Below are 24,131 nucleotides of genomic sequence, written 5' to 3' on the forward strand. Positions count from 1 at the left end.
AGGAAGGCTATTGTGTACTATTCTGTATTTGTTAAGTTTATTAATAGTGCCTAGGATAAATGATAAAATCAATGGGATGAAATCAACCAGAAGGGTGTGTGTGTGTGTTTGTGGGGAGAATAAGGAAGCTGTTGTTCGTTCAGTGTGGATTACCTCTCCATCTATCCAAAGAGGTGTGTTTTCCTTTTAAGAGCTTTTACAAAGATAGCAGCAAGTCTTGCATTTCAGGACAAATGCATTGCCCAAGAACCAGGAGGATTCCTCCTCCTATGATGTTTTGACCATGTGTATTGAATACATGGCTAACACACTCATTATTCCAGAGCTTATTCACTTTCCCACTTGATGCTCACAGCTGAATAAATAAACTGGAAAAGGTCAACGTTTTAGCATGCAAATTGCATTAAGTGTCGCTTTGTCACATACCTTAAATGAACCAGCTTATCTGATGTGGCCCCATTCTTATGCAGAACTTTTCCAAAGGTTTTCCTGATTTTTTTTAAACAAAAGATTAAACCTAATTGCTGTTGTGCATAGCTTTATTCTCTTGGATCAGATTTAGCTCCATTCCTTTGTCACTACCTATTCATACAATCGTCATTCACACTGCTACAGTTCACATTCAGTTCCTCTCAGAGGAAATCTCCCTTCTCTCCAATTCAGTGCTTACTATGTACCAAAAATAGGAATAAGCCTGTACCAAAAATAAGAAACTCACATTATTAATCATACGTTCCCAAATCAGTGTCGAGTAGCTATTATTGAAAGTTGGACTCCCAGAGAAAGCCACATTGGAGGCTAATTTAAAGTGCTCCAAACTCTGCCAGAGCTGTCTAGCATTATTGGATCATTAATTTACAGTCCTTCAACAAGTAATAAATTTGCATTCTATTATGCATGCTTACATTGTTCCTGTGATGCACAAAATGAGGAAAGCCTGTAAACTTTTTTCAACTGCCTTAAACAAAGTATAAAAACAAATCTCTGGACAGTTTCCCCCTGCTTTCAAGATGAAAAACAATCCCGAAAGAAGGGAAGTCGCATTATTATTATTATTATTTTATTTTAAATGAAGTCGTGCTAAATGCTAGCAGAAAGGCAATCACTTTATCTAGTGTTTTACATCTACAGATTTTGGCCAGAGCTCCTGATAGAATAATCTGATCATTCAGTGAACTGTCTTCTGATTTGGTTCCCCACCCCCCCTTCAACTTATTATCTGGCTGAAACCTGACATAATGTAATGGAAAAGAGCGGGTCAAATATGGCAATGAAAACAATGTCCCAAAATAGCCTTGGGTATGCAGCTAGCAGAGAATGGCCCAGAGGATGTGGTTGTTTTTGTACTAAGAACAGTTAGACTCCCAAGTAAGCTAAACATTTGGATTTCGGATGCTCTCGACCATTCAGAAACGCTGAGCCTCCAACTTGATTTACTTAATTCCGTTTGATTTTTCTCGTTTTCCTGCTTCCAGATGGGCATCAGCTTTGTTACCCTTTTATGGCTGTGGAAAAACAAACAGCATAGCGTATTCATTAGTTTGATCTTATCATCCGTCTCCTTTGCCCATTTCAGTTAATTGGTGGAGCTTTCTTCTTTTTCTCTTGAAACTTCATGTTCTGATAGCATACGATTAAACACGAGAAGCACCAGGGCTTTCTAGGACCTGAGTGAGATGTTGAGTGACCAGGAAGCCGCAGAGACTTTGTTCTTCTGAATAATACTTGTGAGAAACTTGAATATCTATCTATCATCTATCTATCTATCTATCTATCTATCTATCTATCTATCTATCTATCATCATCTCTGAAAACTTAAATCCCATGTATTCTCTTCTGAGGAATGAAAGATAAATCATGCTAGGGTGTAAGGGTGGTAATATTGGACACAGACTGGGAAGACCCGGATTCAGCTCCCTGCTCAGCAGTGAAACTCAGTGGGTGACCTTGAGCCAGACATGAAAGCCTTCAGAAGTTGCATGTTAAAGGAATGGAGAAGGAACAGACTGTGTCTGCTGTCTCTCTTGATGTTGCCTTCTCCTCCTCCCCCCACTGGCCCACCCCCAGACTTCCATTTGAAGTCTTGAAAGTCATGATCTGGAATCTTCCGCATTCAGGGTTCCAAATTACGTGGCTCAGCTTTGTGTATAGACCTGTAAGCAGGTAGGCATCCCTTGCAGTCTTGATGGTGGGGTCAGTCCTGCTTCCTCTCCATATATTTAATTTTTGCGTGGAGGCAACCTCTGCACACAGCTTAACTCTCACATTAACTTAGCTTGCAGGTTTGCCAGAGGCATGTGATTGGCCACTGTGGGATCTGGGTCCTCGACTAGTTGGGTCCTTGACCAAATCCAGTAGGGCTCTTCTGATGTGCCTAAGTTCCTACCTCACAGTGCTATGTGCATAAATTGTGGGAGACAATGCACATTGCCCTAAGTTTTATTTGGGAAAAGCTACGGCAAAAGTATTAATTTCAGGCTTTGTATTAATATAAGTATATGTGAGTATAATGCAGTTAAAATGTGGGGCATCTTCTTGTGGTAACCAATGAGATGCAAGTCCTTTTCATACAGTTCCAATGTATAAGGAAACCATTGGCACAATGGAGTGGGAAGGCACTCTTGACCCCAACATCACACACCTTCACACACGCTGCCCCTTCCCGTTTGATGTCCACATCTTTTGTAAACATACTGTGACTTGCCTGTGACAAGTCCAATCAATTTAATAAACAATAAATAATGTGAGCAGCCCCAGTTGCCTAGGATGGATAGATAGATAGATAGATGATAGATAGATAGATAGATAGATAGATAGATAGATAGATAGATGATAGACAGATGGATGGAGATGGATGTCTGGGATCTAGTGACAACATACAGCAACCACCACCCTTGAAATACAAAGCAAAAGTAACCCATGTGTCTTAAAATTAAAAAAGCTGCCCATTCAATTGTATGATGCCAAGTCCCAGAAGGGATTATGGGGACTGAAATACTGGAGGAAATCACTCCAGATGGTCCCTCTTTCACCCCAAAACTGCCCAGCTCTTTACAACAAGGGATGTACAGCTAGATTGAGGAGAGAGCAAGATATTTATGCAACTTGATGAGGAACGAATTCCTCAGCTGGCAAAAGGTGGGTGTGGGGGGAAGGAAGGCAAAGACAGATCACTTAATAATTTGAACTGACATCCCTTTATTAGATGGGTGGTGCCCTGTCATTTGAAAGAGAGAGGGCAAATGATGTCTTAAATGTGTCACTTTGCCCACGCTCCCCTTCAGGACAGAGTAAGGATTCGTTACCCTTCAGCTCTGGGCTGGTGAGATTGATGGAATGTGCTTTTAAAGATAACTATATACACATTTCCATCCCCTAATTGCATGAGTGACTACAGCACATTCCATCTTATTTACTGAAGATCTTTACTAGTAAAAACACAATGCTCGGAGATGTCCCAGGTAATCCCACAACAATGTATTTTGCATCTCTCACACTCCCTTTAAAAAGAGGTGCAGGGCTCAAGCTAACATTCCAATTTTAAATGGAAAATTATGGTGGGCATACACAGAAATTTATATTCTGATAGCTCAGTGTCCACAGGAGATCTCACCTTGCAGGGTGTTTTGCGGCTTTTTCCATCTCCTTGAAAACAAGAGTGTGGATGTTAAGCACAGGTTTAAACCTGAAAGATAGTATTCTGTACACTAACCTTAACTGAGGTAGATCCATGCAAATACATTTTCAGTGTGATACAATTTGTAATTTCCTTTTCTCTGAAAATAGGTATTGGGAGGGCAGGTGAATTTGCACTTGAACCTAAAATGTAGAATTGTGTCCTGAATGTGTTTACCAAATTTCAATGAGATATTTGATTACTCAATCCAGTTATTTCCTCACAAACAAGCAAGCCTATAAGTAGAATGTAAAGCAGGTGAGCTTATTCTCGCTTGCTCAGCTAGTTATACTCCGCAAGTTTGAAATAAAACATTCAGATTCTTTCATTGCCTGGTCATTATAACTGTTAATAAATGACTCATGGCAAAAGATTCACTATCAAAATGATATTCTTACCAAACTTAGAAAATGAGATCATTTTCATGTGCAACACCACCACAAAGTTTTTAAGTGTTAGAACGGAGAATAATGCCATTCAAATATCCAGAACCATTTAAAGAAGTGTACATATTGGCCTCCTATGTTTCAAACCACGTCTGAATATTCCTCAGGAGCACCCATAGCACCCCTTTTTGTGTTCAATGAATATGTGAGAGGGCAGTGAGAACACTTTTCCTGGGCATGCCCTTCTTGTACCACTGTGACATCTGATCGTGCTCTCCCCAGCAGCTACACATTTGGCATTATTGCAACTCTGTCCCTCTTGACCTAACTTGTATATCTGAACAACTGTGATTAGCTTAAATTCCCAGTCAGGTAGAGGAATGCTATACACATACAGAAGAATCTACTGTACATAGGGCCCCGTTCTTACTAATGCTGAATGTTTGGGCACCCAGGGCACATCAAAAGTTGCATCAAGGTGGGGAAGGCCTGGCCAGCACACAGGATTTCTCTTCCCACCTCACATGTTCATTGAATGTGTGAAGAGTGTTGTATGAACACCAGTTTTGTCTCTGGTACAACTAAACCAGAAAATACCATATTTACTTGAATCTAATGCCAAATTCTGGGACGTGGGTGGTGCTGTGGGTTAAACCACAGAGCCTAGGACTTGCCGATCAGAATAATAATAATAATAATAATAATAATAATAATAATAATAATAATTTATTATTTGTACCCCGCCCATCTGGCTGGGTTTCCCCAGCCACTCTGGGCGGCTTCTAACAAAGATGAAAAATACACAAAAATGTCACATGTTAAAAACTTCCCTGAACAGGGCTGCCTTCAGATGTCTTCTGAATGTCAGGTAGTTGTTTATCGCTTTGACATCTGATGGGAGGGCGTTCCACAGGGCGGGCGCCACTACTGAGAAGGCCCTCTGCCTGGTTCCCTGTAACTTGGCCTCTCGCAGTGAGGGAACCGCCAGACGGCCCTCAGAGCTAGACCTCAGTGTCCGGGCTGAACGATGGGGGAGGAGACGCTCCTTCAGATATACTGGACCGAGGCTGTTTAGGGCTTTAAAGGTCAGCACCAACACTTTGAATTGTGCTCGGAAACGTACTGGGAGCCAATGTAGGTCTTTCAAGACCGTGTTATATGGTCTCGGCGGCCGCTCCCAGTCACCAGTCTAGCTGCTGCATTCTGGATTAGTTGTAGTTTCCAGGTCACCTTCAAAGGTAGCCCCACGTAGAGCGCATTGCAGTAGTCCAAGCGGGAGATAACCAGAGCATGTACCACTCTGGCGAGACAGTCTGCAGGCAGATAGGGTCTCAGCCTACGTACCAGATGGAGCTGGTAAACAGCTGCCCTGGATACAGATTTGACCTGTGCCTCCATGGACAGCTGTGAGTCCAAAATGACTCCCAGGCTGCGCACCTGGTCCTTCAGGGGCACAGTTACCCCATTCAGGACCAGGGAATCCTCCACACCTGCCCGCCTCCTGTCCCCCCAAAACAGTACTTCTGTCTTGTCAGGATTCAACCTCAATCTGTTAGCCGCCATCCATCCTCCAACCGCCTCCAGACACTCACACAGGACCTTCACCGCCCTCACTGGTTCTGATTTAAAAGAGAGGTAGAGCTGGGTATCATCCGCATACTGATGAACACCCAGCCCAAACCTCCTGATGATCTCTCCCAGTGGCTGCATGTAAATGTTGAAAAGCATGGGGGAGAGGACAGAACCCTGAGGCACCCCACAAGTGAGAGCCCAGGGGTCTGAACACTCATCCCCCACCACCACTTTCTGAACACGGCCCAGGAGGAAGGAGCCGTGCCCCCAGCTCCCAGCCCCTCAAAACGGTCCAGAAGGATGTTATGGTCGATGGTATCAAACGCCGCTGAGAGATCCAGCAGAAGGTCGGCAGTTCGAATCCCCGCGCCGGGGTGAGCTCCCGTTGTTCAGTCCCTGCTCCTGCCAACCTAGCAGTTCGAAAGCACATCAAAGTGCAAGTAGATAAATAGGTACCGCTCCGGCGGGAAGGTAAACAGTGTTTCCGTGCGCTGCTCTGGTTCGCCAGAAGCAGCTTAGTCATACTGGCCACATGACCCGGAAGCTGTACGGTGGCTCCCTCGGCCAATAAAGCGATATGAGCGCCGCAACCCCAGAGTCGTCTGCAACTGGACCTATGGTCAGGGGTCCCTTTACCTTTAATGCCAAATTGCATTGTGAAAATTTATGTTTGCATTAGATTCGATGGCACATTTACATTCGCCAGCAAATACTTTTTTTGGTTTCAAGGTTCTGAAAACTGAGGTGTGCATTAGATTCGATGCCACATGGTAAATTCTGAGAAAATTGCTCACATTTTTTACTTTCTCATTGCAGCTCCCCCCCCCCAAAGAAGGTGCTTTGCAGGATTTTCTCCTAAATTCTCAATCATTGCCTCTGGAGCAGCAGCAAAAATAAAACACTACCTTGTGGGTAGAGGGGGGAATGCAGTTGTGCTATTGCCACTGCCAACAGTGAGTTGCTGTCCTCCCATTTTTTTTTAGAAGTCCCCCCACCCAAGAAATTCATTAAAGTCCCTTCCTCTCAGTTTCTCTGCTCACAAATAGGGTGGATAATTTCAAGGGGACATTTGCACAAAGGTCACCACTATACTGCCCCCTGTTGTTCTAAACCATTCAATTGGTTTATGTACTCAATAAGCATGTAAGAGGTGCACACCTGTTTGGGGAAATGGAGTGATTCTCCTGTGCTGATAACTCCCTTATCATTGTCACAAGGTACATAAAAATAACCGCAGAAAGAATTCATTGTGCGCGCACACACACACTTACCTGGAAAGTATCCATTAACCTTGGACCTTATTGTTCAGTTGAGATCTCCTTTGCTCCACTCCTACTGAATTCCAGGTTGGCATTCCTGCTGCCCTTAGTCATACAGTCATGTGAAACTGCTGCCATAGGCAGGTTGAAGACTCTCGCTACTTGCCGGCAAATGCCTAAGGAAGTAATTTTGGGTCTTGATGGATGAAACCCATCCATCTCAGTTAGGAACAGGGTGAGATCTTTCTGAGCCTTTCTTGGATAAGTATAGTGGCCATGTACACACCATCAAAAAAGATCCAGATTTGCATAACATTTATATATACTAACATACACTTAGATGCAAATTTAGAAATATTGCTATAATTTAAATGGATATACAATACATCACACCATAATTGGGAAGACTGTGAACAGATAACCTTTGCTCCTGCTTAGTTAGATACTTATTGTTGATGGGAAATCTCCGGGCTATTCTAATTATTCTTCTACTATATATTTTGGAAACTTGCTTGTTTGCTATGTATTTGGACCTCCTAAGATATCATAGCCAAATTTTGCACAATGGTTCCTGAGATTAAGGATCAGGTTTCTTTTATGTCTGGATACAATTGGATGCCATTTCGAATCAAAATTCTGAATTAAAATTCACTGATTTTAACCACTGATTTTCAAAACAACATTGATTTTTTGGTTTATTGGAATTCCTGAGCAACGCCAGGTACAACGCTGCTACTTATCTTTGAATTGGACTTGGACTAGACAAATGTTCAAATGGAAGAGTTCTTCAACTAGAGTACTGTTTACTGACAGTCTTTCAAATATGGAATTGCTTTCTGTAAAGTGCATATTGTGGAGTCTCAGAAAAACTGGGCTTCTTCCAAGAGTTCCGGAATTGTCAGAAAGACCCAGCCTGCGAAGATCCTGCACTGTCACCTGTTCTTTCGTTTTATACTTTCCTTTCTCTCCCACTTTCGTAAGCTTACCAAGACTTGGGGTGAAGGGAATAGAGCACCAGGGAGGGGCTTGCAAAAGCAGACTACTCTCCCTGTGTTCGGCAAAAAAAGTCTTATGGGTATGCTTAGAACTTGCATTGTTGCTGGGAGGTCTGGGAAGTGTAGTTTAAATAAGGAAGAATAAAAACAACAACACTGGAATTCTCAAGAGTTCAAATGGGGAATTCAAACATGGAGCATGCTCAGAAGACTTTGTTCTGGATAGTGAAAAGTACCGGTAGTTTAGAAAATTGTCCTTGCTTCCTTTGGGTGCTATTTTCCCTCCTCACAAGCTTGCGGATGAGAAGGAAGGAATCGGGCACCAAAGGCTGGTGCTGAGCCATTAGGATTGTTTGTGATGGCATGCAAAAAGCACAATTTAACAGTGCATTGACCGCCACTCGGTTGCTAAAGTTTGGCCTTTGATGTGTTCTTATTGCCGTGGTCACTGGCGGATGAAGGTGGGGGTGTGGGGGAAGTCTGCCCCGGGTGCCATGGCATGGGGGGGTGACATCACAGCTGCCCCTGCCCCCACCCCTCAGGATGCTTGTCGCTTGTCACACATGCCCTGGGATGCGCGCCACTTGCCGTGCACCCCCCATGTGCACCATGCCCCCACGGGCGGCACGCCACACCCCCGGGATGCGCACCAGCCACACCCCCGGATGTACGCTACTCCTGGTGCCAGAGCAGGCAGCTTCGCCACTGGCTGTGGTGTGCACATGCAGATGACTAAAGAGGTGCAAAAGTAAAATAGCTTTAATTTGACCAGTCAGCAGGCAAGTGCAGTGTGTATGAAAGAGCAACCAGTAGCAATGCTGAAATACAGAAACAGACAATGTGGTGACCTCCAGATGATGTTGGACTATAATTCCCATCATCCTTGATTGTTGACGGTGCTGACTGGGACCGATGGGAGCTGGAGTCAAGTAACATTGGGATGGCACAACTGTGGCTACCCCCAAAGGAGAATCTGAAGTGCTTCTCCCAGAGGAGATAGCCCCTCCTTTCTTGAACTCCACCTTTCCTTCTTTCCCCCCTTTAGTCCACAAAGAAGCAGAGTAGGTCATGTTTCACCTTTCTTTCTTTACTACAACATCAGGATTAAACAGTCTTAACTTCCTTTAACCCATAAAGAACCACAATTGTATCATGCTGTAGTAAGTTAGTCAGAGCCCTTCCTTTAACTCCTTTCCATTTTTTTTCTTTTAAAGAAGCTCTCCTCACTCACACTGCAAGGACCAGGACCTCACAGCTCCACAGAACATAATGAATGTTCCCTATTTTAAACCACCACGGCTCAGGAATATACTGTATTTTTGACATCTATTTCTTGTTCCTGGAAACCTACCCAGGAATGTAATGTGGAGTATTGACCACAATCTTTTAAAAATAAAAAAATACAGATCTTGTTTTTATGTATTCATTTCTTATAACCTTAGCTAATAATGTGGGGCCAGGGGAGGGGGCAAAATAGATGAATGGAATTCAGCCCCTGTTACTGAGGTAGATCGCACTAAGAAAGACATTGTTACATGCTTCCTAAAATCTAGTATTGCTGTGTTGTGGATTTAACTCATTTTGTACAGTGCAATAGGCCTCTGGAGACTAATAGCAAAATTCTGCTTTGTGTAGGTATAGAACATTACACAAATGAATTCTCCACCCTCCCTGAACTCCTTTTCTCTTATGATTAAAGCTTGGCAGCCTTGAATTTCCTATATCAGTGTGTGGAATGAGCATACTGCTTCATGCAGTTGAGACTGCATACCCATTTACCTTTAAAGCACATTCTTCCCCTCAAAGAATTATAGGTTACCCCCCACAGAGGTACAGTTCCCACCAACTGTTACCAAACTACAGTGCCCAGAATTCTTTGAGCCGGTGTGTGTGTTTGTGTGTGACATGCTTTGAATGCGCTTTAAAGGTTTAGTGTGTAAGCAGCCTTATAGTGAAGTATTAGTTAACAAAGGGCCTGCTTCTGTTGTCTCACTTTTGCAATATTTGCACATGCGCACGACAGTTGGCAACTTTAAATACTGGTCCAAAGACAAGGACAGGGAGATGGTGCAAGACCAGTGAAACCAGGGCAGAACTTGTTGGCGGGATAGGAGCAATGCTTTTCCCCCTATAAAAATACACACTAAACTTGGCTTAGACCCAGGCCAATAAATGTTGTAAATATGTCTAGAATATAAATGTAGATAAACTGAGCCCATACCAGAAAGGTGCTATAATTTTGCAGTGCCAGAGGGCATTTGCTCTTGGTTGCCTGCATCTCCAGCAGCAGCTGCCTGAGTATGTAGGTGCTCACAGTGCAGTGGCGATGATTTATATAGCACAAAGTGTAGATTAACTTGAGCAAAAGAAAGTTTCCTGCCCCAAGGACCTTGCAAGCAAAAATTGTACAAGAAGGCAAGGGATATAAGGGGTGAATGTTATATTTTGCAAGATTTCAGTCCTACTCTTTAGTAGTACAACCAATCAACATAATTTGTTATTTGGCTTCCTCAGGCCTATAAGTCATAGCTCATCAGCCCCTTTCACAGAAAGGGTGAAGCACACATCCCATTGTGGTCAATGAACAAATGATTTTTTTAAAAAAATCAATTGAACCTAATGGAATTGGATTGCATTCAAGGACTCAAGAGAAGGAGATATTGGCAGCCACATGACTTGCCCACCGGGCTCTCACCTATGCCATTTGAGATGCACCGGCCAATCTGAGGAAAATGCAGAGAAAGAGAAACTGGAATCTATGGCTGGAGAAGAAAAGCCATTATAAAATAAAGAGTGAACAGAAGAGGAAATGAGGTGAACAAAAGGAGAGAACAGCCAGCAAGGGCAAAATGAATATATTTCTCAAAACCTATTAATTGAAGAAGCAAATAATAATATTAATCATCTATGGTCTGGTTCCATGAACCACTGTATGGATAGGATCAAGTATACAGATCTCCATGATTGTAAAAGGTGTCATTTGTGTTCTTGCATTATCACTGAGAGCCATGCCAAACACCAGTACAATTATGCCAGAGCAAGGACTTTGAAAAGGAGAGAGGCATGAAAACTTAGGGTCAAGTGGCTGGTGCTGACCCCACGTCCAATGGGCCAAGAAGCTATGAACACTGGTACAACCTGTCATCATGTTCTCCTGTAGAAGGGAATCTAATAAATGTGTGATAGAGGAATACGTATTTGACAGCAGTGAAGCATATGGTCTCCGTGCAGAAGGTCACAAGTTTAATCCCTGGTATCTCCAGTTAACAGAAAGCAGAGGATGTGGAAGACCTCTTGCCTTTAGACCCAGGAGTGCAAGTGCTAGGAAGGACGGGTCTAGATGGACAAATCATATGACCCTACTACAATATATTTTTCCATGACCCATTTGCCCATGTGGGGTGTAACTTTAGTTGCCATGGAGCAAACTGCTTTGAGCAGCGTAGCCATTCATCTGCTTCACGGAATCTTCAGAATCCTTAAATAAAATATGCAAGTCATTTATTAATGAAATATGATAATGAATCCATTTGATAGCAAAAGGCTAGTCTGATCCATTGGTTCCCCTTTTCAGCAACTCCCAAGAGCCACCATTTCTCATGCCCAAAGCTTTGAGAATCGGCAGAAGCAAGAGCATCCATGTGCTGGTCATTTTCACCTGGGTAAACGGTAACCAAGGGGTAAGAAACAGGATAATTGAATTCATAATATATGCAGATCAGGATGCTGATGGATGAGGAAAGATGGGCAACACAAAATAATAGTCTGTGCCAGGCCATGATGATCATAATCCCCTTGCCGTGTTTCCTTCCTTTCCTATGACATAAATTTCAGTAGGTTGAGACAATGTACCAAGCCAAACAATAGTATCTCATTCTGGCACAGCTGTATATAAAGGTTCTCAGTACTCCCAAGACTGGACAAAACAAGCCAAATTCTCTGGGAAATTACAGCCCCTTTTATCTCTACACATTAGCACAAGGCAGGTTGAAAGCCAGCTGCAATCCTTCTCTGTGGAGTTCCCTTACATAAGGATTTTTCTGGTGCCATAAGGGCCAGCCGTGCTTGTTGTACACCATTTCCTTTAGCAGCCTTTTGCGCATGAAGCATTGCCAAAGGGAAAGGGAACATGGCTGACATGCGCTTGCTTTCCTGAAGTATCTGATGGATGGCAATAATCCATCAGAGCTCAGTGTAGCTTGCTGAAGTCCTGAGGCAAATAAGATGTTCCTTTGGTTGCACTGGCAGTCAGGCAGTAACAGACGTGGCATGTGGCCAGCTTTTCAGCTTCTTTCACTTAGAATTTCTGTGTGTCTTGGATGGCAGATCCTGAGGGCTTATGAAGAAACGAAATGGTGTAAAGTTATGACTTTTCAAAGCTAATGCCCATCGATGTGGCTGAACGAGTCACATTGCTGCTTCCAAATGTAATCTTCCGAAAGCAATTTCTTTGGAAACTTCTAGTACTCAGGGAAAATCATGAGACAAAACTGTTTTAGATCGTGGCGCAAATGCAAAGCAACGAAAATATTCCTTATAGAAGGAGCTCGGCAAGGCAGCCTTCCACAACCTGGTTCCCTGCATATATTGCTAGACTACAATTCCCACCACAGTGGCTGGGGCTGATGTTTGCTGCAGCCCAACAGCATTTGGAGATCACTAACTCGGGGAAGGCTGCTGTGTCAGGTAATCATATTTCAGTCTTCAGAGCAGATAAAGTCTGTTTTAATAATGGTGGGATCAATATGTTCAAATATGAAGCGATTTGTTGGGGCAAGCTTTGGCCATTAATAATTGTGCTGTCCCTTGAAGGCAGCCTTTAACAAAATTACAGCTGGATGTGCTTCCTGTAAAATTAAATTTTCTTGTAATCTCTCTCTTTCCTCTCTGTTTTCAGGCAAGTTCAAATCTCCCCTGTTGTTGAAAACTTTCTTTCCTTCCAAGTACCATCCCTTCCCCACCTCCCACCCCCCAAACTCCTGAGGCATGCCAGCTGCCTTCCTTTGATAGCTCCAGCATGGTTTTGCATAAGCATTTCTTATCAGCTGCCTGCCTGTATCTTGTGAACAAAGTAGACCTACCTACCAATGCCAAACAAGAGAAACTTCAAAGAACCTTGCCAGTTATAAGTAGCATATAATGATCCATACTTGGCTTTTCCTGATCCAGTAAAAGTACTGTACTCCTGTTGCCTTCAACTCACTTACCTTATGGAGGGGAGGTGTATATCATGGTTTAAGGCACTGCTCCTGTCCCCAACCTCCACACAACCACACACCTGACATTGTATGTCATGGACATCTGAAGAACCGCTACATGATCGGGGTGGTTGCGGTATGGCTGGTTCCTAATTATGTGAAACTCCTGCTGCTCATGCACAGGGACATCTGCACTTGCAGTATGGACATGGGAAGCCAAGGCTAGATTGATCACATGACACTGGGTGTGGAGCCAGCAGCATGGCTATGTGGCACTGAGGGCAGGGCCAGTGGCTTTGTGTGAGTTCCCTGTGTGCAAAAAACCCACATGAACAGGGATCAAGTAAACAGAATAAAGGAAGAGGACTGGGAATAGTTTTTTTAAAATCTGGCCATTCCCTGTTTAGATCAAACAGTGTTATAAGTCCCTTTAGAGCATTTGTCTTGTTGCTCTTTCCCACTTCATTTAGGATAGAAACTACACCTTCCCTTATTAAAAATGGGTAAGCTTTGTGGAGAAGGAAAGGAGAAGCTAGCCACACTTTGATACAGATGAATATGCTATTTACAGAAATGTACATAAAACCAAGACTCTGATAATGCAAGCATTACTAATACTGCTATCCCATTGAAGCACATGGAATTACTCATGTTTGGTAAAGGTTACACGTGTAGATAAATGTTTAAAAATCAAAACCACACTCCATCAGAGAGGAAGAGAATCAAAGGATTACTGTTTTAAAGGCTTCACAGTAACAGAATTTTACATTCTTTGCAGCTGCTTTCAAAATGAATTTCAAACATCGTGTTAATTCCCACACCAGAAATATTTCTGATTACAATATCCTTGAAGAAATATCTGCCAAAGAATATGTCTAGTTCAAGATATGCTAATACAACGTATATTAAAGCGTGGAGAGTTGGTGTGACTCATGCAGCTCACATTTGATTTTGGTGTAAAAATCCACCTTTGGGGGGAAATATATCTTGATTTTGAAGCTAACTAGAGGGTTTTTCTGTTTTTTGTTTTGCAAGGTTGTGCAGGAATAAACTACCCTCAGCAAATGCCTGCAAAAAAGGGGAAATTATCCATTTACCCCTAACTATTTTAAAGGTTACCATTTATAGAAGTTGATCTCAAAGCCTTGCAAATGTAACTCGTTTGTCCTGGTTTATCAGAGGGCTCCAAAAATAGTTAATTGTAATTGAATTAAATGTAAAAATAAATTAAGGATGACATACTTGTATTACCCAATATGGCCACTTCAAACTAAGTGGATAATTTTTAAAACAATCTCTATGGTTTAGGCTGAAAGAAGCACAGCTTGTACCAGATGCAGCAATGGAAGTGTGCATAAGAATGGATGAATCTGTCAATTTCAGTTTCTCTTCTCATTTCTATAGCTGGTTGCAATTGCATGAAAACACACCAGCATTTTAGTATGCGTTTCCCCTAGTATACATTATTTTTAATGCAATTTTGTCTAATATGCAGAATTTTGCAAGCACCCTAAGTAGAATGCATTTCCCTTGCTGTTTTCACTTTCGTCTAATATATGCATTTTTCTACAAATTTTTTGGCTGGAGAACTCTTATCACATAATTGGAGAAGCGCATATTTTGAAAGATAGCTGTGTCTCAGTTTGCATGTTTGTTTCAGGAAGTGGAAATTAGGAAACTTTGCATTAAAATGTGAACAGAATCAAATTACACCATAGCAGGGCTTTTCTGCTGTTTCAGGATAAGGCTGTCAGTGACTCCTAGCCATGGCTATGTTCTTTCTCCACTGTTTGAGGCAGTGGTTATTTTGCTCTTATGGGGCTTCCACTAAGCCCTATACCCCTTGGCGGGTGTATCTTCAGTACAGGATTGTTCCCTAAAATGGAGTTTCCTGTTTTTTCCTCCAGAAAACTTGGTGGTGGTGTAAAAGGGTGGGAGACAATGGAGAACAACCCCAACTTTTTCTGAAAGGCACATTTGCATGCTGTCCAATGCCTACTCTCTCTATTGGCTGAAAATTGTTTAATCTGTATCTAGATTCTCATAATGTATGGACAACAACTAGCAGTTTTAGAACAGAATAAAAATCAATACCAAACAAGAGTGGTTCCCTTTTAAATAATGCAGTCTGGATCAGTCCATTCCTCCCGCGCACGCACACACACACAGAATCTTTTTCTAAACTTACAAGAGATTTATAATCAGAAGAATACCACCTTAAAGAATTAAGTTTACAGAGAGATGATTACATATTGAATCCATTTCCCTTGATATTTGCAATTGCTCCTAATGCTTCTATATCAGTTTGATCTGACTAATAATTGTCATTATTGACATCCATTAAATGAACAGGAGCTGTAGCTCAGTGTTAGAGCACATGCTTTGCATGTACAAAATCCTAGATTCAGTCCCTTGCATCTCCAAGTAGGTCTGGTAAGGATTCTTTTCTGAAACCTTGGCAAGCCTGTGTCATTGTAGACCCTTCCTCATCCTGGTGACCTTCAGACCTACAACTCCAATAATCACTTGAACTCAGTTGGGATTTTATTATGAATTAAATACATGCTTCAATGGCACAGAATAAGAAATGTTAGAAATGATAACAGAATAGAAGTTTGTCATAGTGATCCCTGCTTAGAATCAGCGGTGGAGGAAGGGGGATGCGGTGGGGGCATGCTGCCCTGGGTGTCACCACTGAGGGGGGTGACAAAATGCCAGGCGGCACTCACTGCAGGGCCTGCAGCACGCCCGAGCCATGTGTCTCTCCTGGGAGTGACATGGTGGTTTTGGTGCCTGCAGGCTCTGCACTGCTCCAAACGGTCCGCCTGCCGCCTCCCCCCAGCTGTAGGGTGGCTGAGTGGGAGGAGGCAGGCAGACTCTTCGGAGGCCCCACAGAGTGTCCTGCCCCAGCTGGCCCCACCTCGCGGGAGTCTGGCCCCCACGGGTGGCTGGCACGCACGCCACCTCAGGCTCCCGATCGGCTTGCTCCGCCACTGCTTGGAATGGCTATTTCTCTCTATAGAATAAAAATGCAAGAATGTCATTGCATAGCTCCCACTGGCATGTGAAGTGCCACTTTACAATGTGGGATTTGCATGAAGTCATAGAGGGGAAGGGGAGCAAAAGTGAAGGCGGGTTGTGCAACAGCAGTGGTCATGACATGGGTGTGAGAAGGGAGAGATGTTGAGAAGCGAAAAGTGATGGTTTAAAACAACAACAGAATTTTGAGCAAAAGCAGGGAGGGAGGAAACTGAGAGGAAATGGGTGTCTTAAACAACAACAGAGCTTTGAGTAAAGTACTATGGAATATTTGAGGGCACCACATCTGTTATCTCTCTCACATGAAGTAGCTTGGGGAATGGAGGAGGGAGAAGTCTGAGTACAGTGAGAAGGGGGAGACACTGAAAAAAGAAACAATGTCAGAAGCAGGGGGAGATATAGATAGGAAAAAGAGGTGATTTTAAAGAATGGCAGATGTTTGAGTAGAGCAAGCAGGAAGTGACATTGGGGAGGAGAGGCAGTTTAAAACAAGGTTTGAGTACAGTGAGAAGGAAGTTTGGAAAGGCTCTGTTGTGTTAGCTTTTTGGTGTTCTGTGTTGTACCCATCTCTGTTATTTTTCCTTGTTAAAACTGGTTTGTTTGTTTTTTAAAGCAACCATTCAGTGTCTTCCCAGCTCTGTTTTCTTCGAATGTCTGCTGTTGTTTAAAACTGCCCCCCCCCCGTGTCCTTCCGTTCCTGCTGTACTTAAACTTTCCCCTCTTCTTTTCATCAGCTGCCTCATGTAAGAAAAATAAAGGATGCGGTATCATGCACCATTTTCAACATCAAGTTCCAGATTCAATGTAGTAATTTTGAACAGATTTTTTTTTATTAACAAGGAAACTCACATACTGTATATGTACTATATAGCCATCAACTGAACTTAACCTTCTGCAGCTGAGCCAAGCTAACAGGCTTGCTCTTAAGAGTCTATTCATAAATAGGATACAGTAACATCTATCATCATGGGGTGGGCGCACAAAGGAGGCTGCAGAATAAAAGAGAGGAAAAGGCATGGAAATGGGGGTGGCCTGTGTGCAAGGGAGAGTTGAAAGAGGTGGAAGATGATAATGGTGTTCATGTGCAAAGAGGACTCCAGAATAGGAGACAGGAGACAGTATGGAAATGGGTGTGATCTGTGTGCAAGGGAGATTTGAGAAAAATGAGGATGGGGAGAAAAGGAATGAAGGTGAAAATGAGGGTGCAAAGGGGAATTCTATATGGCTAGGAATTCCCCTTTGATTTTGATTTCTGCCCTTAAGATTGCATCATCTCAGTGTCAAAAAGTATGGGTTGCACAAAGAAGACATATGATTTATTAGCTTACAGTCTGACCAGCCATGTAGCTTTCATTCCTCTTTCCCTTCCCTATAAAGACAAATTCAAAGTGAGTTTGGTTTTCCCTGCCACTTTTAATGATGTGCCTTTGATGTTCTGCAAAACCACTGACTTAAACATTTATATAGCCCCAAGCAGTCATAAACTGTGTTTCCTCCTACGCTCCATAGCGACAAAATTGTTTATCCACTTTAATGTATAATCATTACAGTTCTCCACTCATGCTCATTTCAGCTCTTATATCGCATCTGCTGGAGGTACTGGAACACAATTATACCTTCGTCCTCTAATGGATAATAGTAGTGTTTGCTGAAAAACTTTGGGGGATGATACACTTGGGACTATTGGCATTCAACCATTTGGGCAAGAATTCCACCGGTCAAATGCGCACAATGAGAAAATAGTGCCACTCTAGCGTACCCTGTAGCATTTATTATATTATACTATATTACGTTACATTACATTTTTGTCCAGCTTTTCAGCCAAACATTTCCTGCAAAATAGCTCACATCAGTATAGCATTGATGAAAGAGATAGAAGAGAAAGTGAGTGTTCTCTGGTTCATGTCAGATTTGCTTGGGATGCCTGAATTCTCCAAACCTTTGCTCACCCCCTACAAAGGACCAGAGGGTGGACTTTTGCCTATCACCACCAGTTTTCCCCAGGGCAAATCCTCTCCTCAGGAGGGCTCACCAGACATCAACCTTGATGTCATTCTGGCTCCAGATAAATACCTTTCCCCTCCCTTGAGCTTTTAAATCCTCTGCAAATTGCTTTTATGCAGCTTTGCAATTTATTTATTTTTATTTTATACTGTTTTTTTGTATATCTTGTGGTGTTCAAATGTTGTTGTTTGCATTTCATTTACTGTTAATTTAACTTTTGCTAAACTACCCTGGAAGCCTGTTGGAAGGAAAGGGTAGAAATCCCTTAAAGAAAAGCAATAAGTACTAAAACTGGGGACACTAAGATTCTCCCCTGTTATTTCTTTCCTTATACATTGGCATGGGAATGTGTGGTATGAAGTCATCACTCTTAGCTTTTCCCTCAGTAGACCACAATGACATCATCTTTAGAACCTTGGAAGATCATAGTACTGACAGGATTAAATGGGAAGCCTACATGAGTAAGAACTCAGCTGGTAGAGCATGAGGCTCTTAATCTCAGGGCTGTGGGTTCAAGCCCCATGATGGGCAAAAGATTCTTGCATTGCAGGCAGTTGAACTAGATGACCCTTGTGGTCCCTTCCACCTCTGCAATTCTATGATTGCACATCAGGCTAGTCAATGCAGAAGCTCCCCCTCCCATCCTGTAGAGAGCAATGAAACGGGCAACATGGACATGATGGAGAGGCTCATCACAGCTCTCCCCCTCACACAACAGTAATCTGGGGGTGGGAGAGATTACTTAAGAGGGTTGGACTGACTCCTACTTCATTGTCTTTGGAAGGTATTATTTTATTGATTTATAAAATTTATATACTGCCCTTCATTCAAAGATCTCAGGGCAATTCACAAGATAAAAGCACAAAATAAATAGTTAAAAACAAAACAAACACATTTAAAAGGCCATAGAATATTAATCAGCCAAAGACCTGGTTGAAGAGGAACAGTTTTGCCTGGGACCTAAAGATGTACAGTGGTACCTCGGGTTACATACGCTTCAGGTTACAGACTCCACAAACCCAGAAATATTACCTCGGGTTAAGGACTTTGCTTCAGGATGAGAACAGAAATCGTGCTCCAGTGGCGCAGCAGCAGCAGGAGGCCCCGTTAGCTAAAGTGGTGCTTCAGGTTAAGAACGGACCTCTGGAACGAATTAAGTACTTAACGCGAGGTACCACTGTATAATGAAGTCACCAGACGAACCTCCCTGGGAAGAGCATTCTATAAATAGGGAGCCACTGCAGAAAAGGCCTGTTCTCGTGCTGCCACCCTCTGGACCTCTCATGGAAGAGGTACACAAAGATGGGCCTCCAAAGATAGTTGCAAGGTCTGGGTTTGGTTCATATGGGGAGAGGCGGTCCTTCAGGTATTGTGGTCCTGAGCTGTAGGTAATTCTGTGACTAGCCAGCAAAGTTACCTTTCCACAATATTCTCTTACCCATTAATCACAACCGGTCTTCGAGTACACAAAAGGCTCAAAGGCAATTTATGATAATACTCATGATCAACGGCTTCATAAATATAGATTCAAGTGAGAGGCAAACGCCGAACTGGAAGTTTTGCCAAAGACTTTTGCCAGGATGCTAGTAGCATTAACTATATTCTTACTCTGCCTTGGCTCCAAGGAGCTCAGCTCTTCCCTTTTTATTCTCACAATAATCTGTGGGGTAGATTAGGCCGCAAAAGCATAACTGGTCCAAGGTCAGCCAGGGAGCTTCATATCTGAATGAGAATTTAAACTCAGGTCTCCCTGGTCTAAGTCCTGCACACTAACCACTAAAGCATGCTGGCTCTGAAATAGAACCCCCCTGCTGCACCAATGATATAGCATTTTAGACCCTGAAATGCAGTTGACATCTAAGTTTAAGCAAAAGAACTAATAACTGATGAGCTTGAAAGTCAAATAATGCAAAATTTGCTGAACAAATTCTTCTTCTGAATAGCTCCATGTAGCTTTGATTGACAACTTGTGATTTCTTTGCTGTTTGTAAATTCAATCCTTGTGTTTCTTCCCAGAGCAGTGAATGTCATGTAATGTCTCAGCAGACTTATATTTCTTGCAAATATGAAATAAGTGCTTTGTGCATTTTTGCAACTACTGTACTTGCATGCACTTTTCAGGATGCAATTGCATTTTGACTTTTGGGGGCTTAAATAGCTGCAATGCAGGATTTGCAGTTCAGTTGTGCATTGACTTCATTTTCAGTCTTCTGCTGGAATCACTGAATTACCTTTGCCTTTTGCATAGTCAATGATAGATAAAAGATTTTAGAGGTCTGAAGAAAGTGGAAGGTGAAACCTGATGAGTAGAATGATTAAGAATTAAATATATCCCTGTGGTGGTGAAGAGCACTGTGTGAATGCTTGGCAGGGGAGTTAACTTGAATAAAATATTGTGGGGGCCCTGGTAAGCCCCGCCCTGCATAATTGAACACATGATGTGATGCATGCACACCATTTGAATGGCAATACCCATCAACTTTGCAGGGGTCCAGCCCCCTCAAATATTTTATTGTGGGGGATGAATCCCCCACAGCTCCTAGGAGTTGGCTCCTATGATGCTTGATTCTGGCTCCACCCCACTGAAGCACACCCTGTTGACCATTTTTAATATGGGTAATGTGCCCCTCAGTCCCAAAATGTTCCCCGCACCTGACCCACATGTAATTGCCCCTTTATTTTCCTCTTTTACACAGAGACAAGGTGCTGGAGCAACAAATGGAAAAGACAAGACATCTGGTGAGAATGGTAAGACCTGATTGGATGATATATATCATTGTGGTAGACTCTTGCCTTTGGGATAAAATGAACAGCTAGTTAGTTGTGATGTCCAGGTGGATAAGGATCCATGCCTCATGCCCTTCACCAGCATTTTTATGTGGAAAGTTGCATCGGGTGCCAGGAGGACCAGGTTTCTCTAAAGGCTTTTAGGATAAACAAATGTGACCTGCAACAAAACATTTCACTGTAGAGTGCTCTTGTTCGGGGTTCCAACCAGCATTTTCCAGGGTGCTTCATTGCATTTCCTTCACCCCACCCAACTTTCCATCTCACTCCTGCCCCATAACAGTTGGTTCTCATGCCATGAATATGCTTAATCCTTATTGAGCTTGAAATACACTTGGGGTCCTGTAGTGATTTCATACTCTTTATTGCAGCTTGTAAAACAGTGATTGAATTGCCCCCCAAACCTCAGGCTTTTATATACATTATTTACACAATGAGTGCCGTCTGATTGGCTGATCCTGCTTCCCTCCTGGAGCTTGATTGGTCTTTTCCTGCAGGCCAATCAGTTGTTGCATTCTACGATCCTACCAGCCTAATAGGCTGATTAACTTCCTCCTGGAGCCTGATTGGTTTTTTCCTGCAAGCCAATCAGTTGTTGCATTCTAGGATCCTACTTGCCTATTGTTCTAGGATCCAAGCTTAGAACATAACAGAGCTGTTATGGGGAATGCCTTCCTCTCACAAGAGATTTTTTTGTTAAATTGTTTTTTGAACTGATGCAAACTTTGGGCCCCACCCCCACCCCACACAGCTGCCCTCTTGTGTATGGATGGTGCTATTTTGGTTATATAAGGCTCTACAATCAGAGAAAGAATTCACTGTCAGTATAATGGGTTTGGTGAAGGGGATACGTGGTGTGCATTTCCTCAGGAGTTCTGCGTGACAATCCTGAAGACTTGCTGTAGGGCAGTAGGGCTGGCAAGGTTGGAGCAGTGGGTTTCATGCATCTCAGATGCCGTACATGGCTGTTGTTACACATCACAGTAGCTACAGCAGACCTGAAGCTTTCGAGTGTGCTTTTTAAAATACAAAACATCAAACTGAGTTGCTCTGCATTTTCTGACTGACTCAGTACAAGATGCACAAGAGTTATCTCCTGGTTTTACTTCCATAATAAGGCTGGATGACTTTCTTCGCAATGCTGTTTATATAACACGATCATGAAACATGATGTTCTTAATAAAATGAAACGATGCAGTTAACCCAAAATGAAAGAAGACAGAGCAATGCAGGTTTTGTGAAGCTTCTTACAAAAGAAAAGGAAACAAAAAGCTCACTGAAAGCAGCAGATTTTGCACCTGCAGGGAAGACTTTCACATCCCCAGGCTAGCTAAGATATTTTGATCAGTTTCATTACCATCTTTGGCAAGCCTGGCCAAACATGTTTTTCAGGGTCCCTCCTTTCCTAGAAAATAACGACACTTACCAAAGAAGTAGAGCACGTCTCCCGCATACCCCTCTTCTTCTCACTCCCACAGTGATGTCACAAACATTACATTTTCCCTAGCTCAGCACTCACTGCCACTCACATCCCTTCCCACCAGTCTACATGCCTCTTCCATAATTTATAAGCTGTTGCCATACAAACAGTCTAGCATATTTTGCAAGTGGGAAATTGCAGCTGTGCCAATGCATACCAGCTTCCAAATACTCTTATCCTCTGCAAGTCTTCCCTCCCCAGCAAACAAAATTACAGTTCTGAGTTGTTGGTAGGGATGGACTAATCTGTCTGGTTTGGTTTCCCTCACTTTCTGATTCCCCCCCCCCCCCATTGAAAATTCTGTTCAGCACATTTCTGGAGCAGTTTGGGGAATTTTCATTTTTTTTATTTTTTTTAAGTCCTTATGAAAATTCATCAGCATTTTAGTGTGCATTTTCCCAAATATATACACATCTCTCTATGCTGTTTTGCTGGATATGCACATTTTCGTTGGAGAGTGGCAGCACAAAATTCGGTGACATGCAAATTTGGAAGGATAGCTATGTAACATTTCGGGGGATGCAAATTTATATATTGATTTAGTTAAATAAATATAATCTGCACTTCTGTAAAGTATATCAAGGTTGCTTACAACATACAAAATCAAATCAAAACAGTATATAAATATCCATAAAATGCAATTAAAAGTATCAATAGGTCAGTTGAAAAGAAATTGATATTGTGGTGGCTCAAAATGTATATTCTCTTTAAAACGCAAACCAAACTGAATCTCTTCCCTGGTTATGTTAACTAATTATTATTATTTTTAAATGTAAAGTACTGATGTGTTGTTTCCTCTGAGCATCAAAGCCCCCTTTGGATAAGCGTGACTATGAGAATATAACAGTAAGAAGGATTCATGGTGGATCATCATTTTCCCTGCTTTCAAAGGAGTAGGCTAAGAAGAAAATAAGATAGAATTGCATCAGTTGCCTAAGAAAAGCAAATTTGTCTGGCGTTCCTAAGGTGGTAGTGGAAGTCTTTTGAAAGAAAAATGGCACATTTTATTTCCATCTTCTGCTATCTGTTCTTAACCTGAGGTACCACTTTAGCTAATGGGGCCTCCCACTGCTGCTGCGTGATTTCTGTTCTCATCCTGAAGCAAATTTCTTAACCAGAGGTACTATTTCTGGGTTAGCGGAGTCTGTAACCTGAAGCGTCTGTAACCCGAGGTACCACTGTAAAGGCACAAGCAGGGCAAGCCACTCCCTGTTTTCTTTTTTTAATTGACATGCAATATTTAATGATTACTGAGCATGCTGAGTCCTCATTGGGCTGTTTTTATTTTGGAGAGAAGGTAGGCCCTCCTAAGTTCTGGCCCCTCTCCAAAAAAGAAGAAGGAAAAAAAGTTTGCTCTTCTGCAAAAGCCGGAGTTTCCCGGTTATGCTGACCTCCCCACCCTCTGTTTCTTCGATAGTCTAATTTTGGGTCCTTTTCTGTTGACACTTAGCACCTGGGTTCACTATTTGATAGTATTGTCATCCTATTTCATCATATAGTATTTTGTTTTGTATCTCACTGGCAGACCTTTTTGCTGTGGAATGAAAGTCTGGTCCGGACGCCTGCTTTGTGTGTCCATTTTTTTTTTTAGTAACTGTAATTATTTTGCAATTCTCAGAACTGACTGTATATTGATAGACCATGAAATATTCATTAGAACTCTCCAGCTGACAGTGATCGCAGGTGGGATATATGTTCCACTGCGGACAACTTTCCATTCTAATACAACTTTGTC

At 42.5% G+C, this 24,131-nt stretch overlaps 1 protein-coding gene across 2 annotated transcripts in view; it reads left to right on the forward strand.

Moving 5' to 3' along the window:
* PCP4 (Purkinje cell protein 4) overlaps positions 1 to 24,131 on the forward strand; it is a 67,902-nt gene that overhangs the window by 20,989 nt on the left and 22,782 nt on the right. For both annotated transcript variants that reach the window (XM_053386762.1, XM_053386763.1), the window contains one exon: positions 20,826 to 20,877. In XM_053386762.1, coding sequence (XP_053242737.1) covers positions 20,826 to 20,877 — 52 coding nt within the window. The remainder of the gene's footprint in view (positions 1 to 20,825; positions 20,878 to 24,131) is intronic.

Source organism: Podarcis raffonei, chromosome 4 (assembly GCF_027172205.1).
Source record: "Podarcis raffonei isolate rPodRaf1 chromosome 4, rPodRaf1.pri, whole genome shotgun sequence".
NCBI classification, from domain to species: Eukaryota; Metazoa; Chordata; class Lepidosauria; order Squamata; family Lacertidae; genus Podarcis; species Podarcis raffonei.